Source organism: Bos mutus, chromosome 2, assembly GCF_027580195.1.
Source record: "Bos mutus isolate GX-2022 chromosome 2, NWIPB_WYAK_1.1, whole genome shotgun sequence".
NCBI classification, from domain to species: domain Eukaryota; kingdom Metazoa; phylum Chordata; class Mammalia; order Artiodactyla; family Bovidae; genus Bos; species Bos mutus.
The window spans coordinates 98,673,545-98,692,422 of NC_091618.1; the positions used below are offsets into that span (position 1 = coordinate 98,673,545).

An 18,878-nucleotide genomic window follows, 5' to 3' on the forward strand; every position below is an offset into this window, starting at 1 on the left:
ATGAAAAAGAAGGAAGTTATGTCCCAGATGGAGAGACAAGATAAAATCCCAGAGAAACAACTAAATGAAGTAAAGATAGGCAACTCTCTAGAAAAAGAATTCAGAATAATGATAGTGAAGATGATCCAGGATCTTGGGAAAAGAATGGAGGCAAAGATTGAGAAGATGCAAGAAATGTTTACCAAAGGCCTAGAAGAACTAAGGAACAAACAAGCAGAGATGGATCATAAACTAGAAGGCATCAGTAGAAGAATAACTGAGGCAGAAGAACAGATAAATGACCTGGAGAACAGAATGGTGGAAATCACTGCCACAGAACAGAATATAGAAAAAAGAATGAAAAGAAATGAAGACAGCTTAAGAGACCTCTGAGACAGCATTAAATGCACCAACATTCACATTATAGGGGTCCTAGAAGGAGAATAGAGAGAGAAAGGACCTGAGGAAATACTTGAAAATAGCTGAAAAAATTTTAAACATGGGAAAGGAGAAATATTCAACCGAGTCCAGGAAGCACAGAGAGTCCCAGGAAGGATAAACCCAAGGAGGAACACACAGAGACACATAGTCATCAAACTGACAAAAATTAAAGACAGAATATTAAAACAAGGGAAAATGACAAATAACATACAAGAGAACTCCCTTAAGGCTATCAGCTGACTTCTCAACAGAAACTCTGCGTGCCAGAGGAAGTGGCATGATATATGTAAAGTAATGAAAGGAAAGAACCTACAACCAAGAATACTCTACCCAGCAACACTCTCCTTCAGATTTGATGGAGAAATCAAAAGCTTTCCAGACAAGCAAAAGTTAAGAGAATTCAGCACCACCAAATCAGCTTTAGAACAAATGCTAAAGGACCTTCTCTAGGCAGAAAGCACAAGAGAAGGAAAAGACCTACAGAAAGTAAGCCCAAAATAAGGAAACGGTAATAGGATCATACATATTGATAATTACCTTAAATATAAATAGATTAAATGCACCAACCAAAAGACGTAGACTGAGTGGGTGGATGCAAACGTGTACTTCCACTTACATCACTCTGCTCGACACCCCCAAATTGTATGTAATTATTTTATATTGTTAAGTTAGTCATATTCCCATTATGGCTTGCAATTGTAATTATCTTTTATTTTTTGTCTGGCCATTGATTGTGAGAACTGATAAACATTTTTTACTTTTGTGATGATGTAACTATTACTCATTTAATACCATTGTATCATGATTGGTCAACAGAAAAATAATAGACCTCTATCTCACCAAAGCTAGGGTCTAGTAGAAAAACCCATATCACTTTTAAAAATCCAGATGTGTATCACAATTATCTTGAAATTTTTTGAAAAATACAAATGCTCAGGTATGCTTTTTTCTCCAGAGCTCCAGATATGTTTCTAGTGAGCAGTTATGTTTAAAAACATCTGGACTGTGTGATCTTTTACTTTTATCTAGTTTGTTTCACTTTTCTATTTCATATTCAGTGCTACCATTTCATTTAGTTTATGTTCTCAGTTTCTCCATCTCTTTTTTTTTAATGTTTTCTTAAGCCTTTATCAAGTGTAGTAGAAAAACTTTTGTATAAGTATCTATAATATATATATCTTAGAAAACTTATGAATTTTTGCCTAAACTAAAAAATTATGATATTTTGATACCATTTGTTTGACTTAGTATTAGTAGAATGCTAGATTTCTAATTAAAAAATAGATATGCAACAAGCAACAGAGGTTTACTATATAGCCTAGGGAACTATAGTCAATATCTTGTAATAACCTATAATGGAAAATAATTTCAAAAATTATGTGTATTTGTATAACTGAATCACCTTGTTGCACACCTGAAACATTGTTTAAGTCAACTATACTTCAGTTAAAAATATATACATATATACACACACATACACAGGGAAGTCAAAAAAGGAGATGGACCATTAAAAAAGGTTACTGTGCCTAATATGGCCGTCTCAGGAGCCTTGGGCAAGTGAATGAGTTTAAGTTGTGGGTATGTGATTAAAAAAATAGAATTGGTGAGGGTAAACCACATCTCTTTTACCCCAAAAGAGTTGAGAAAGTAATGGAAGATGAGAGGTCAGTTAGTAGGATGAGGGTATGTGCAATTATGATTTTATTTGTTATTTTAAAGAAAGAGAATTTAGTACAGTTCAACATTTAAAGACTGCAGGTGTGGTACATGGACTTCTAGGCATCCCCAAGACCCTTTCAGGGGTCTGTGAAGTCACCGCTCTTTTCATAATAACACTTGATATTTCCATTTCTTTTACATTGATATTTGTGATGGTGCAAGAGCAATTGTTGGTAAAACTTCCAATGCCTTAGCACATGTCAGGGTAGGGGCACCTGCTATTATTCTAGGGCTGCATGTCGGTTTTTTTTTTTTTTTTTTACCACCACCCACTTGCATCAGAAATAATAGTTAACTGAAAAATGTCCTTGATGAAGCCCCCAAAATGATGAATTTTAAGCCCTGACCCTTGAATACCCACCTTTTAAATATCTGGTGAGATGAAATTGGAAGTCTGCAGAAAGTGTGTCTACTGTGTGCTGAGGTATGATGGCTGTCTGAAGGGAAAGCACATGTGTGATTGAATTGCAAGCTGAACTAGCCATTCAAATAAAAAACGGGGAACATCATTTTTACTTGAAAGTACTCCTGACAAATCTTAGTTACTCCAAATTGGGTAGTTTGCATATATTTTCTCAAAAAGGAACAAAATGAGCATGTCACTTCTATGAAAAAACAAAAAACAAAAAAAACAACAACACACCTGGCAGGGTTTAGTTCCAGTGACAAAAATTGACCTTTTGAGTGAAAATTAGGTTTGGGGGAATTTGCACCTGTCACAGTGAGTGTGATGGTTTCTCAGGATTTTTCTGTTGAGATCTGTGGTGATGTTAATGAATGTGATATTTTGGTGTTGTATAATAAAATGTGTCAACACTTGCAAGAGCTGCAAAACCAGTATTTTCCAAATGACCCAATACATGGTGTTACAAAATCTTGCATGGGTAAAATCCATTTGAAGCATAAAACACACCATTGGATTTTCTTTTAACAGAGCACAGAAAGTTCATTGATTCAGATTCAGAGTCAACACTGGAACTAACCTTTAAGAAATTGCTACTTGTCAAGTTTTGGGGTGATATCAAAGAAGAATATCTGTAATTAACTGGAGAGGTTCCTCCCTTTCCCAAAGAAAGCCCTCTGAAGCCACAGTTCTTCACACGCTTCAACCCAAAGAACCTATCGCAACAGATTGAATCCAGAAGTAGACATTAGAATCCAACTGTCTTCTACTAAATCAGATGTTAAAAAGAATTTGCAAAAATTTAAACAATGCCATTCTTAAGTAACTTTTTAAATTGAAAATATGGTTGTTATTCTAAAAGTGTTATTTGTTAATGTAATTTTTAACTTAAAATGGATTAACATAGATTTTTAAATTCCTAGTTTTAATTTCTAACATGATGAATATCATAGACATAATCCACATAAGCCTAAACACTTTGGAGTCCTTAATTTTTAAAGGTGAGCTCTGACACCAGAAATTTGAGAACCACCAGCTTAGAGAAGGAGAAAATAAAAATAGATGACAAAATTGATTCAGAGTCTAATTGTTATCTAGACTGAAGAGGATGAGGACGAGAGAGAAAAAGGCTAATTCAGGAAACATTTTGAAAGAGGAAATGGTAAGATTTGGTGACAGTTTCAGTATGGGATGCATGAGATGAAAAACTTAAAGATAACTTATATGATAATGTCTCTTCAGGAAAATTAGAGATACCAAGGGAACATTTCATGCAAAAGATGGACACAATAAAAGACAGAAATGGTATGGATCTAGAAGCAGAAGATATTAAGAAGAGGTGGCAAAAATATACAGAAGAACTGTACAAAAAAAGATCTTAATGATCCAGATAACCACAATGGTGTGATCATTCACTTAGAGCCAGACATCCTGGAGTGCAAAGTCAAGTGGGCCTTATGATGCATCACTACAAACAAAGCTAGTGGAAGTGATGGAATTCCAGCTGATCTATTTCAAGTCCTAAAAGATGATGCTGTTCTAGTGCTGTACTCAATATGCCAGCAGATTTGGAAAACTCAACAGTGGCCACAGGACTGGAAAAGGTCAGTTTTCATTCCAATCCCAAAGAAGGGCAATGCCAAAGAATGGTTAAACTATCGCACAGTTGCACTCATTTCACATGCTAGCAAGGTCATGTTCAAAAAAAGCTAGGCCTCAACAGTTCATGAGCTGAGAACTTCCAGATGTTCGAGCTGGATTTAGAAAAGGCAAAGGAACCAGAGATCAAATCACCAGCATCCGTTGGATCATAGAAAAAGCAAGGGAATTCCAGAAAAACATCTGCTGCTTCGTTGACTATGCTAAAGCCTTTGACTATGTGGATCACAACAAACTGTGGAAAATTCTTGAAGAGATGGGAATACCAGACCACCTTACCTGCCTCCTGAGAAATCTATATGCAGGTCAAGAAGCAACAGTTAGGACCGGACCTGGAACAATGGACTGGTTCCAAATTTGGAAAGGAGTACATCAAGGCTGTATATTGTCACCCTGCTTATTCAACTTATATGGAGAGTACATCATGTGAAATGCTGGGCTGGATGAAGCACAAGCTGGAATCAAGATTGCTGGGGGAAATATCAATTACCTCAGATATGCAAATGATACCACTCTTATGGCAGAAAGTGAAGAGGAAGTAAAGGGACTCTTGATGAAGGCAAAAGAGGAGAGTGAAAGAATGCACACGGATTCAAAACTCAGCATTCAAAAAACTAAGATCATGGCGTCTGGTTCCATCACTTCATGGCAAATAGATGGGGAAACAATGGAAACAGTGACAGACTTTATTTTCTTGGGCTCCAAAATCACTGTGGATGGTGACTGCAGCCATAAAATTAAAAGACACTTGTTCCTTTGAAGAAAAGCTATGACAAATCTAGACATTGTATTAAAAAGCAGAGACATTACTTTGCCAACAAAGGTCTGTCTAGTCAAAGCTATGGTTTTTCCAGTAGTCATGTATGGACGTGAGAGTTGAATCATGAAGGCTGAGTGCTAAAGAATTGATGCTTTTGAATAGTTGTGCTTGAGAAGACTCTTGAGAGTCCCTGGGACTACAAGAAGATCAAACCAGTCCATGTTAAAGGAAATCAGTCCTGAATATTCATTGGAAGGCCTGATGCTGAAGCTGAATCTCCAGTACTTTGGCCACCTGATGTGAAGAACCAACTCATTAGAAAAGACCCTGATGCTGGGAAAGATTGAGGGCAGGAGGAGAGAGGGACGACAGAGGATGAAATGGTGGGATGGCATCACTAACTCGATGGACATGAGTTTAAGCAAGCACCGGGAGTTGGTGAAGGACAGGGAAGCCTGGTGTGCTGCAGTCCATGAGGATGAAAAGAGTCGGACACTACTGAGCAACTGGACAACAATATGATAACTGTGTTTTCATATTGCAGACTAGAAACCCGTTATTGACAGAACCAGATCAGGTGCCTAGAGAGATGCTCCTCTATAAATAATATTTTTGGAAATTCAAGGAGGTGGGACTGGTGATGGCTTAGGAGAGGGAGCAACCAGAAAGAAACTGGAAAAGGTTTATGGAGAAGGCAAGGACAGCAACAGGTTTAGCACAAAGCAGGTCCTGGACGGGTAGAGGCAGAGAGGGAGGTATTTAACATCAGTCAAGGCTGTGTGGCAGTTAACAGACTGGATCAGAAGTACTGTCTTGGAAGCTGATGTTAAGTCAGTGGTTCTAGACTACGTGCTAGTGAATGGCCAGACATCATCAACAACACTCAGTGCTCTGTTGAGTTTGAGGAGGAGGAGGAGAGTGGAGAAATGGCTTCTCTTGGTGGCATGATCACTGGTAATCCTGAAGGACCTCTGCAGTTCTAGTAGAGTCCGGCTTTAAGAAGAGGGAACTGTTAGATAGGAAATGAGCAGTAGATGTGGGCCAAGTTGGAACAGTTTGATACTCAGCCAAAGGAGGGAATTTGTTGTTTTGAAAGGATAGTGAGTTCAGAAACAGTTAAATTAAGGCAGGAAAATTCTAAATAGAAAAGTATTTTTATGTAAGAGAAACATGTACACATTAAATATAAATAGGGAGCCACGGGCTTCCCTAGTGGCTCCTATGGTAAAGTCTTCACCTGCAATGCGGGAGACCTGGGTTCGATCCCTGGGTAGGGAGATCCCCTGTAGGAGGGCATGGCAACCCACTCCAGTATTCTTGCCTGGAGAATCCCATAGACAGAGGAGCCTGAAAGGCTGCAGTCCACGGGGTTGCAAAGAGTCGGACACGACTGAGCAGTTGACTAAGCACAGCACATGAAAACAGAAAGTGAAGTAATAATAGTGAGAAAGTGGGCTCTTAGTGTTAAATTTGGTAGAAATAATGATCACCTTTGATACGGTGTCTTATTTCAGAGATATTTGGTTTATTAGGTGTTTCTCATATTTGTTTTGAACTTCACAATCAAAAAGAAATGGATGATGGCCACTTCCAAGATAAGGAAATTGAGGTTTGGAGAGGCTCACCCACTAAGGAGTCCAGAATAGCTTTAGTGTACAGTCCTTTCCTCTGAGCCTGTGGAGGGAAAGAAGAGGGGATGGTTATAAGGGGCACACACAGGTTTGAAGTTAGGATGGCGGTAACTGGGGGCATAGTCACTTTGTGGACCATACCTGGATGTTGGTGCCCCTAAATGTGATCCAGTAAGTGTGAATAGTTAGAAGGAGCCAGGCAGGGAGTGATTGAAGCAATCTCCTTTGCTTTTTTCCACATGATTATTCCACAATGGTTTGAAAGCAAGGATTGCCTGAGTACATTATTGGGAGGACAATCACTGTCAGCTTACCTGTGGGATCCTAGGGAGTGTGAGGCTGATTACTCTCTCAGCTTCAGATACAGCCATCATAAATGTGTTGGATATTTATTGGGTTGATCAAAAAGTTTGTTTGGATTTTCCATAAGATGCTACAGAAAAACCTGAACAAATTTTTTGGCCAACCCCAGACATGATGAGATAGCAGAGCATTGCTAAGAGATGAGGTCTTTCTCTCCAGTCCTCAGCCCATTTGTATTGGGTAAGGTAACCCATAATTGATAAGTGATTTAGTATTAACCACATGGATAGAAATAGACCATCTAGAGGTATCCCATTTGGATTTTGGTGTGGAAGTCATTTTGGAATTGTTAGCTCAAAGAAAATTCTTTCTTACTGTTCAGATCTCAGTATTTGGTGACTGACTATGAAAGGAGAAATCCATTTCCATTTCACAGTCACGTGTATCAGAGTGTTTTCCCGGGCAGCTCATCTTCCCCAAAACGGCCCTGTCATACTTCACCCAGGAGTCCTTCTGCCAGAATGAAAAGTTCAGCAAGAGAGGGCCCTGTGCATTAGGGAAGGAAAGACGAAGACAGCTTGACGTGGATTAAGGAATTCAGGCTGAAGGGGACTTCTGAGGAGAAGGTCGCTAGGATGACATTTTAGTAGAAAGAGTAAGATGAAAAGACAGTTGGAAAGCTTTTGGAAGGAAGAAAATTGCAGTGGCTTAATGGATGCCAAAACTACAGTACAGAACATCTGTTCGTTCATCCCAAACCCGGGTAGAGTTTTGGAGCTTTGGTAACAACAAAGTTCAGGTTGAACAGTTAAGAGAACAAGTTAATGATGAATTTGGATGTCCTTTGTGTATCTGGGCAACTGCGATGGCCACTGATCCCCAACTTGCCTGAAGGGGGATAGTTTGGATGACTAGTTGTCTTTGAATTTGTGTGTGGACGCGCCCACGTGCACACACACACACACCCACACCCACACCCCCCCCCCACCCCCCCACACACACACACACACTTAAACTGAAAACCTTGACAGTCTGGTGTGAATCTGCTATCCTAACCCACCCCGCTGCAGGACCTACATAGGATGCTGGTCTCAAAGGTCCTGTTTGTCAACAGAGTGAATTTTGTGACAGCAGCTGCCAACTGGGAGCCACTTCTGGCTCTTTCCTCAGAGTGTTTCAGGTTGAACCAGAAGGTAGACATTCTGGGGCAAGTCACAATTGGGTCACAGTGTAGAGACTGTTGAAAAGAAAGAGGGGTGTGGAGTAGGGAAATGGCTGAGTTCTGGCCCCTCACCCACTTCTTCCCCTTTCCAGCTGCATCCTGTTCTCCCTCCAGTCCAGCTGCCACCTAAGATAAAGTGGCTGCTCTGCTCGAGCCTAAGGGCAAGGAGGGCAGCATGGATCCTGTTCTGAAGTGGCCCAGCCCTTGGGTGTGCCTGGACTATGCTGATTTGGTTGGGTTCCTGCTTTCCTTTCACCAGTGCCCATGTATCTTAAGAGTCAAAATGTGGTTGGAGACCTGTGGTGGGAAGGAATCTTCTGTAGGGTGGCTTTGAGGGTGTGGTTGGCCCGCCCTGGGGTGGCTCCCTTACCCCTGTCATTGGCTTGGGGCCACTGCTCTTTCATGTTAAGAGTTTATCGCAAATGATCCAGAAACATCAGGGCTCTTTCAACCCACAACAATCAAGTCTTGGTTAATTTTACCCCTGCAGTATGCTACAGCAACTGAAAAATATCCAGGCTGGGAAACAGCTGTTCTCACCCTAAACATTGGGAGCTTTTGAGAGCAGGCAAGGGCAGGGGTACTTTTCCTTCCTTGAGGATACAACTGATTTAACTTCCCTTGTAGCTACCATCCTGCAAGCATGACTTAGCAAAACTGATAATGTGGGTGAGAATAATAAAGATGGTCTTTCTCAGCTCTGCTTATGTTGTCTTTTGTATTTTCTTACAAAAGGCAAAGTTAGCATTGAACTTTGGTGATGATCCTGTATGTCAAAGATAATATCTCAGATTTTATTTTTCCTCATTTTATGTTTCTATAACCTATTACCCATTATCTGCAGATTTCCACATCCAGGGACATTGGTTCATGAATGTATGGATCTAGGTACCTAGACAATTAACAAAAACCAACAAAACATGAAGAGGAATGACTGTTGCAGGTTGCTTGTTGTTCTTAAGTTCTAACTGTGTAAGCACAGTTGCGTTATACATTATTTCATTCCCTGATGGAAGCTGAGCTGGCTTAAAACTGTAAGAGAGGTGTTGGAATGAAGTGAATATCATCTTGTCGACCATCATTAAGTTCCCTTAGAGTTTGGATACAAGATTAATCTACAGCTCAACACTTAAATCCAACAATAAAATTCTCTTGAGTGCACAAAGCATGATGACCAACCTTAAGGAGACCAGAGGAAGGCATGGCTTCCAAACATGCCCTGTGACTGTCAGATGGAACATGCTTCCAGCATTACTATGGAGTGTGCTGAAAGCACATCCAGTTTTTCTACGTCTCCTCGTGGACAGCAGGGTGTACTCCTGGGTCCTGTCTCTTGGGACACAGTTTACTGGGGCTTAAGATCTTTGTTTCAGCATGGATCCCTGATGACTGACCCTTGCGTTTGAATCCTGGTTTGTTTTTTTTTTTTATAAGAAACTACAGTTTTTATTTTGCTTTACAATAAGCAAAGAGCTCTGTATAAAAGCAGAACTTACAGTAGTGCCAAATAAACCAAATATTTACAGTGTTGCTATTAAAGTCTTACCTCTAAAGGAAGATTCAGTGTATTGGATGCAAATCACTCCTATGGAGTGTGCACAGACTGACGTGGTTGTGCCCCTGCCTTGTTTAATGAGAGCTTGCATTTCAGTTTCCCCCCAGCATCCAGGTAACTCTGCCAGCATGCCACTTGGGTTTTCCTTTATTTCAGCCTTCTGTGGGCATTGGACACATGGTGCCCTTCAAGCATGAGGCCTTTTTCTGCCTTTGGTGTCTCAGGTACCATTCCTAATGACATGGAAATAGGACTTGCTACAGATAATGATACTGTACCTTTGGATTCAGGTCAACAATTTCACCCTGTGCATTTGGTTTTTCCCTTTTACTGTTTTCTTAACCTGTCACAGTCTCTTAATTAGAATGTATTGCTAGGGGACAGGCAGCACTGTCAAACTTTGTGCATTTTATAAAAATACACAAAAGCACCAGACAAGCAGCTGTAATGCCAAGTCCTCCAGATTCGATACTGAAATTCCTGAGAGGGGTGTCTTCATTGTTTTCTTTCTTTGTTCCAGAAGCAAAGGCCGATAATGAACCGAGCTGTTCGCCGGCAGCTCAAGAACTGTTGACAAGACTGGGATTTTTACTGGGAGAAGGGATCCCAAGTGCCACACACATAACCATTGAAGAAAAAAATGAAACCATGGTAATGCCCGAGGAAGATACTGCATCTTATATCTGCTCGGAGGATGAATGACGGCATAATCGTCTTGCCTCCTCCCTGAGTAGGGAAGTTGTTGTTCAGACCAGATGAGTCTGGGCCATTGTGTATTGAAATTAAATTTCAACAGTTTGTTTGTGAACCTTTGTAGTAGGGAGTGGGGAGAAGCAGAGGGTGCAGACCTTACAAAAATGTCCACATTAACCTTCTGGTCACCACTCAGAGAAGAGTAACTGAATTGAAGTGGCCGAGAGAATTCCTTAGGAATGATACCACTTTTATCTTTATAGCACCATTCTTTTCATCCGGCTGCTTTGGTATGCACTTTCCTGTGCTTTTTTTAATTGGTTTAGACTTTGGAGGGTCAGTGGGGTGAGGAAAAGATTTATAGAAGATGAGTGGAAACAAAATAAAATAAGATCAAAAGGTTCATCTTCGGAAGAGCACTCCCCTTCCTAGGGAACGGCAGCCTGCCACATCCGAGATGAGAAGTGTACTTCTGAATAGCAATGAGGGGCCGGAGCCTCTGCCCCTTCCAGGGTCTCTGCGAGGGTGTCAGGCATTGATTGAGATCACAGTGGCCACCAGTCTCCTTCCCTGGATCGCAGAGCCCATAAATCTTCCAAAAATTGAATCAGGTTGTGGTGCTCATGATACATTACAAAAACAGAGTTCCCAGATTTTCCACACAGAGGTCAAAGAACCCATTTGTCTTCTGCAGAGTTTAAATGAAAGGAAGTCTGCCTGTTTGCTGTTTCTGCTTTACAAATGTTCATTCCCACTAAATTATTTCCAAGACTGCCCTCTTAAGAAAAAAGATCACAGGGAGGCGAACAGAACTAAGGGAGATTTCTCTTTTTAAATTTTGGAAGACTGTATATATTAAGATCCCTGGATTGTAAAAAAGAAAACCTGTTTTCCATTTTCTTGTTTGTTTTTCATGCTAAAACCATGAAGCTACAAAAGGGTGTGTAGACGCGCTAACTCCTCCTTCCGTTCGTCTTGCAGTGCACAGCTCTGAGCCAAGGCATCAGCCCTTGCTCCACTCTTACGAGCAGCACCGCCTCTCCTAGCACCGATAGCCCCTGCTCAACCTTGAATAGCTGTGTCAGCAAGACGGCAGCCAACAAAAGTCCCTGTGAGACCATTAGCAGCCCTAGCTCCACCCTGGAAAGCAAGGACAGTGGAATTATAGGTAAGACGCTCACTGCTCGGTCACGTGATGGCTCCATGCATTTCAGCCAGAGCGTTCACCAGGCTCTTCTTAAGAGGGTTTTAGCATGTGCGGTCTGTGAAGGTCAGCCTGCCCGGACTACCCTGTCCTTTGCAGATAGAACTTCCACGGACAGCTGAGCGGTTGAAACATTGGCTTTTATATTCCTTCGTGTTTATTTGATAACCCTGGACGCATGTGGTAAAAAATTTTCCACATCAGGTCTGGCCTATGACATTAAAAAAATCTTCCCTTGTCACTAATCCACTTGATGGGTATTGGGTATGTATAGGACACACCACAGGACAATGAAGTCCCTGCATATTGAGAAGTCTTCCCAGCCAGATCTCAAGGTCACTGATTTTCCCACTTATGCCTATGTATTTGTTCTTTTGTTTCTTCTAATGGCATCTGACCACTGTCTGGAGGCCTGGAGGTTCTAAGTCCACCCCCCCAACACCCACACCCATGCCTGCAAAGTACATGTGGATGTGCTGAGCTGATTGTCTGGAGACACAGAGTATAGTCGTGACTCTTAGGCTGGTTGGCTAGGTGACGCGAATGTTTAATTGAGTTCTTTGCATACTTCTGAGGAAATCGTAAGTAAGGCTTCTGATGAGTTCAGTAGTTTCTTAGTCCCAGGTGCACAATAGAATCAACCAGGGAATTTAAGAGCCCTTGTTTTTACCTCCCATCCCAGAAGGAACGCGTTTGCATTTCTGCAGGTGGGCCTGGGTGGCTGTGCGTCCTGGTCTACAGCCTGCTCCCTTGGGGGTGGGCTGCTCCGGCTTCCTGTGCTCTCAGGCCATGCTGCTGCCTGACCCTGGTGCCCTCCTGCAGCTCAGCCCTTTCCCTGCTGCTGAGTGATGCACGTGTTTTTGAGGAATATTTTATGTTTTATTATTGGAAGGAGCCCCACTTCCTTCCACGTTAATATGTAACCAAATGCAGTGACATTTGAGCTCTTTGTTCTCTTCAGTCACCTGCAATTTCTTTCATATGTAATTTGAAAAACCAAACTGCAGGCTCATCCAGTTTGTCTTTTGGAGATTGCCTCAGAAGATACGTGTGATACCTGGACTGGGTTGTGAAGTTCTTGGTGTCGCCCCCTTAACAGCTCTTGTGAGGGGCCCCGCAGCAAGAGGAAGGCAAGCCTGTTCCCTGTTTTCTCTTGGATCAGGATTTTCAATGGATTTTTGTTTCATTTTTAATTGTCTCATTGAGATATAATTTCCATGCCACAGTATCATCCGTTTAAACTTTTGAGTGGCTTGTGTTTATTCAGAATTGTGCAACCATCACCACAATCTGATTTTGGAATATTTTTACCACTTCAAAAAGAAACTCTGTACTCTTAGAAGTCACACCTCATTTCCCTGCATACACCAGACCTACTCACTGGGCAATCTACTTTCTGTCTCTGCAGACTAACTGCATGTGACTGGTTTTTGTAGCAGGTCTGAATTTTCTTCACTCCACTTCAAGCCCTTCCAGTGAGCTTATTCTTCCAATTCCCTTTTAACTCTGCTTCCCCACCTGCTATTCTGTCTAACAGATTTTCCCCAGTGTTACTCCTGTTTTCATGTCCCGTCTGTCTCTGAAGTGTCGACCATTGATGGATCTCTGGTATTGATTCTGTGATGGCCAGATGACTTCCTTTACAGTGTTCTTAGCTCTTCTGCAATGCCCTTTTCTCCTCAGAGTTTGTCTTTTTTCAGGAAATTGGCCAGTGCTACAGATCTTTTAAAAAATTATTTGTTTTTGACTGCGCTGGGTCTTCATTGCTACACAAAGACTTTCTTTCGTTGTGGCCGTTGGGGCTGCTCTGCATCGTGGCGTGCAGGCTTCTCATTGTAGTGGTTTCTCTTGTTGCAGCGCATAGGCTCTGGGCTCACAGGCTTTCGTAGCTGCCGCACACAGGTAGCTGCGACTCGCAGGCTCTAAAGCACAGGTTCAGTGGTTGTGGCGCATGGGTTAGTTGCTTCACAGCATGTGGAATCTTCCCAGACCAGAGATTGAACCTGTTTTCTCAGCATTGGCAGGCACATTCTTATCCAGTGCACTACCAGAGAAGTCCTAGTTTTTTATTATTATTTTTTTAATAGGATTTTTCTCTTCATTCTGTCTTGTGGCATTGACATGGCAGCTTCTGGTTATAACCAAGCCAGTTTCTTGTTTTGACAGAAAACTTTTCAGTGACAGAAAACGACCCACGTTCATTCTCTGACTCTTTCTCTTTCTCATTAAGAGATATTGCTGCAGTTTTAAAAGTGTCTTAAAGAGGGAAAAGTTGCTGGTTTGTTTTTTGTATTATCATTGAATGATTGAATTGCAGGAATATGAAGGCTCTCAATTAGTACTTGATTTAATATAGTCCCTGCTGAACCCAGAATAGTTCGTGCCCTTACAAGGTGCAGTCTGTATACCTCAATATTTTCAGTTTACTTATTCTTGTTTTGTTGTTTACTGTTGTCTCCAGTATTCTGGCCTAGAGAGTTCCATGGACCATACAGTCCATGGGGTCACAAAGAGTCGGATACGACTGAGCGGCTTTCACTTGCCACATGGTTAGGGGGGTCTCATCTATCTTAGTTCTGCTATCTACTGGGCTCCTAGCATGGCATTGGGAATGAGAAATTAAGGAAAGAGAATTATGGCTACTGTCAAGTTTCACTGAAGGAGGGAATGGTTTAGATGGTTTCTAGAGAAGCTGTGTGGGATTCCCATTCCCAGTCGGCGTCATCAGGTCTTTTCGTGCCATCTGTACTGTAAGCTGTGTCTTGTCGTGAAGCAGCTCATTTCATATCATTGAGGATGTCTTTCATTCCTTGACTCAGGTCAACGTGTTCTCTTAACTCAGCTGAACTTGAAAAATGGTGACGATTGAGATGAAAGTGGGAGGAAGTGGGAGGTGGTGGCTAAGTCCTTCTTTCAGCGAAGACCCCCTGCTGCGGGAGTTTGTGCTTCCTGCCTGGTTCCCTGAGCTCCTTTAGGGAGCCAGGACCGTAGGTGGCTGAGATGGAGAGACGCTGTGCTGGCGACAAGGTTCCTCTGTCCTCTCTCCTTCAGACCTGCACAACTAGAGCCTGTTGCCAGGGACACGTTGGAGGTGTAATAGGGAGAGGGAAAAAAACACCTTTCCTCTCCAGCAGACCTAGCCGCAGCTCTTTGAAAAGGTAGGCGTGGTTGGGCCAGAGGAGGAAAGAGCTTCCTCCTGAATTGATAACAGGGTATGCAGGTTCTGTCGCCTCTCTGGGAGCAGGCATCTGTGACTCAGTTGTGGTCTGGTGATTGCTGGGGGTGGAGCGTGAAGAACATGTCTGTCTTTATAAGGTGTAGCCTGGGAATGACAACCTTTGGGCATCTTAACTGTTCAACGGAGTGAAATAGTCAAGAACACAGCGATCCCAGTGGGCAGAGATGAAAGCGAGATATCTTGGCTTCCTGCTTTGGGAGGCCCGGCAGCTGCTTGTCAAACAGGCTGGTTAAGATTCATGTTCCAAGTTACACAGGGCCTAGAGAAGGGCGGAAGAGGCTTTCCACTTAATCTTCCATTTGAAGTTGTTTAAGACTCGTCAACTTATGGAGCTCAGGCTAGAATAGCAAAGGCTTGGGGGTGGGCTGGCGTAAAGAGTGTACAGCTGTCATGGCATTACAAGCTTTGCGGAAGTTGTAGGCTCCCATCCAGGGCTCAGACCTGAGTTCCATGTATAGCATTAGCACAGTTTATTTAGAGGAAACTTCTAACAGTGCTAAGCCATCCTTAAAAATTCCCAAACCTCCCCCTTAACCTCCCCCTTATTTAAGCCAACTTCAGTCATGCTGATACTATTCAGTCTAAATATTTTTGACCAACAGATGCTGTGAAGGGAAACTTGTGTTCCCACATGCCCAGACAGCCTTCTCAGGCTGCCACAGGGTGCCCGGCCTGGGTTCTGTTTCTACTGGTTTTGATATACTGCAGATGAAGAGAATTTCTTTTTGGAATTGCTTAGTAGGAGAAAGGGCAAGCCAATGACCAGTAGAGGAATTTATTGGACCCCTTCCCGTCTCTTGGAAAAGACCCTGATGCTGGGAAAGATTGAGGGCAGGAGGAGAAGGGGATGACAGAGGATGAGATGGTTGGATGGCATCACCAGCTCAATGGACATGAGTTTGAGCCGACTCCAGGAGATTGTTGGTGAAGAACAGGGAAGCCTGGCATGTTGCAGTCCATGGGGTCGCCAAGAGTCAGACACAACTTAGTGGCTTAAAAACAACATCTCCAGTCTCTTAGATCCCCTGGAGAAGGCAATGGCAACCCACTCCAGTATCCTTGCCTGGGAAATCTCATGGACAGAGGAGCCTGGCAGGCTGCAGTCCATGTTTGCAGAAGAGTCGGACACGATTGAGCAACTACACAGCCGCAAACTGTGGAGGCCAGGGCTCAGCAGAACCCTCCCACCTCCTGTCCCACCCTCACTGTGTCGTGCAGTTTCGCTTTATCCTATTTCAGGACCTCCAGGTTCTCCCAACATAAACTTCTTTAGACGCTTAATAATTCTGTCATGTAGAAATACTGTCTAAGCTAGATGAGATTAGCTGAATTCCCTACAATATCTTTTTTTTGTCCCTAAGGTAAAATTCCTTATTCTTAACATATTAAAATTATTGACATTACCTACGAGTTAGTGTCTGATTTTCAAACCTGCAATGTGAGAACCTCTAAATGTGTCACCAGCTGTACTCATTCACTTGAAGCAGCTTTTCGATTACTTGCTTTGAAAAGGAAGACTTTATAAAGAAGTTGCTTTTAAAGGTATTTCCTCCATGACTGGAAGAACATTTTTTTCTTAGTGACACTCTCTTGAATATAACTGGCTTCCAACTGTTACAAATGGAAAGTCATAAACTACGAACCCCAGCTTAGAAAAAAGTGAGGTACGGGCTGACCTTGGGAATATTGCAGGCTTGATTCCCATCTGCCATAGTGGAGTGAATGTTGCAATAAAACAAGTCACTGAACTCTTGTCGGTTTCGTAATAAGTGTAAAAGTTGTTTACGCTGTACTGTAGTCTGTTAAGTGTGCAATAGCATTACACTTAAGAAAAGGTACGTACTTTTATTAAAAGATACCTTATTCTTAAAAAATGCTGACCATCACCTGTGCCTTCAGCGAGTTGTTATCTTTTTTGCTGGTAGAGGGTTTGAAATATTTTGAGTTACCAAAATGTGATCCAGAGATATGAAGTGAGCACATGCTATTGGAAAAATGGCATGCTTGGATTTACTCAATGCAGGGTTACCACACAGCTTCAATTTGAAAAACACCAGTTTCTGCAAAGTCCAGTAAAGTATAATATGCCTGTATGTGTACTCATTCGAATCTGTGTAAAAACCCATCTGATTTTAAAAAGTCACTGAAAATAATGACTTAAAGCATTATTTGCTTTAAATGTATTGTTTGATTTTTATGTATGTTCATATGATCAGTATTTTATGTTTGTGTGTATTTATTTCAAAGAAATGGGCTATTTCAAAAGAAAGAGGATGGATATTGGATGAAGAGAAAGACACAAAACTCAGTTTTCCTATCAAGATTTAAAATGTTAATAAATCCTTCCTATCGATTAATGATAGAGGTGCTCAGGAGAAGGATTTCCAGGTAGCAGTTTAAAGCATTCTGGCAGAAAGAGAGGCCTTTAGAAGTTAATCATTCCTTCCATTTGCTTTCTCTGCCATCTGCTTCTACCTGCTGCCACTTATAATCTCCAGATGACTTTGGTGGCGTGTTGGATTTGTTGAGACTGGTGTTAGAACAGCCCCATGAAGGGAGGGGAGAGGAGGGCATCCCACGTGGAAGATGGCCTGACCTCGTATCTTGCCTCTCACCCCACCATCTCCCCACCTCCTCCTGCCCTGCTCCCAGACAACTGAGCCACCACATTCCACCAGGCCAGATAGCTTTCAGGATGATTAAGTGCTCAGAATTTGAAAAGGGTGAAGCAAGACTCTGTGTTTCCCCTTTCTCTAGGGGGTGGGGGAGGGAGCTTACATTTGTTCCCCACCCTGCTCGCTTTGAAACAGGGAGGCAGGTATACATTTAGGGAGGGGAATATCGTCACAGAAACATTGCTCCTACACAAGTGGCTTGTGGTGAAATACTGACACTTGATTACGATGCTGCTGTTCCTTGCTAGAGTTTGATAATATTTGTTTTTCTGCCCAGTTGCTTAGGACATAAAGAAAAGTGACTGTGGGCTGACTTTTATCTTCCTGCGTCTCTCTTCTCTGCTCTCCTAGGCCTGTAAAATCAGAGTAGTGCCAGAGGAAGCGTTAGACCTTTCATTTCTTGAACTTTGGGCCCCAGGGGAGGTGATCAGATGCAGAAGGAGGCACACAAAGAGGAATTAATTGTACTTTATTTTCATTTTTAACTTGTTGTAAATCCTGCCCTTTTGATTTTATGCTAATACTGCTTTGTTGACACCTGTATTGCCCTGCTTGCTACTAAATTGAAATGCTTTGAAATTGATTTGGTAATAACTATTTAGAGTGTTTCAAATCTGTGTTAATATTCATTTTGCTACACTGCCTGCAATTTAAAAAATCATCCTTAATTATAGAAGCTCTTTAATCTCTTGGGTGAAGGAGGAGAATTTGCCTTTACATATATTATTCAGTAAGGCACTTAATGGGAAAGAAGTCCTTGGTGGTGGTGTGAATCAACAAAGCGCCCACTGCCCTTGTATTCAGACCATGGTTGGAGTTTCCAGGCTGTTTTGTCTGAAGCATTTATGGGCACCAACTGCATACCAGGAGCACATTTGTTGAGTGCCGGGACGCTAGAGATAGTTACAGTATCTGCTTTAAAACTTGTCTCCCTGTGGAATGAAAGAATGGTCTCCTACAGTTGAAGACTTGGGCAAGTTGTCAATTGCTGAAAAGGGTGTAAGACACGGCAGTGCCCTGCAAGGGCAGGTGCTTCCTGTGGATAATACCAACCACTAATAGTGAGTGCCTTATGCTCTTTCCTGGAAGAGTCTGGAACTCTGTGGAGTCAGTGGACTAAATCAGAAGTCCCGTTGTCTAGGCCTTCAGTGCTGAGGGTCTGTGTAGCTGAACTGGTACACAGGGACATGTGCTATTGCCGAAAAACTTGATGTTGTTCCAGTCCGCAGGCTTCTTTGTGGAGGCTGCTACCCGCCCTTTCAGACAGAGTCTGGAGCCAGTGGGCGAGGCTGAGGCTGGCCGGTGTGGCCTGCCCGCCCTCCCCTGTGCCCTGCCCCAGCTGCCCCTTCAGGTGTCTCTGCCTCAGAGGCTGGCTGAGCACTGCTGGGACCACATG

General features: G+C 42.4%; 1 protein-coding gene across 12 annotated transcripts in view; it reads left to right on the forward strand.

The window, feature by feature from the left end:
• The window catches only part of TANC1 (tetratricopeptide repeat, ankyrin repeat and coiled-coil containing 1), a 254,310-nt gene that overhangs the window by 165,588 nt on the left and 69,844 nt on the right, over window positions 1–18,878 (forward strand). For 10 of the 12 annotated variants that reach the window (XM_070357358.1, XM_070357364.1, XM_070357367.1 and 7 more), the window contains 2 exons: window positions 10,193–10,323; window positions 11,347–11,533. In XM_070357358.1, the coding sequence (XP_070213459.1) occupies window positions 10,193–10,323; window positions 11,347–11,533 (318 nt within the window). The remainder of the gene's footprint in view (window positions 1–10,192; window positions 10,324–11,346; window positions 11,534–18,878) is intronic. The other 2 variants (XM_070357363.1, XM_070357365.1) reach the window with 1 other exon arrangement.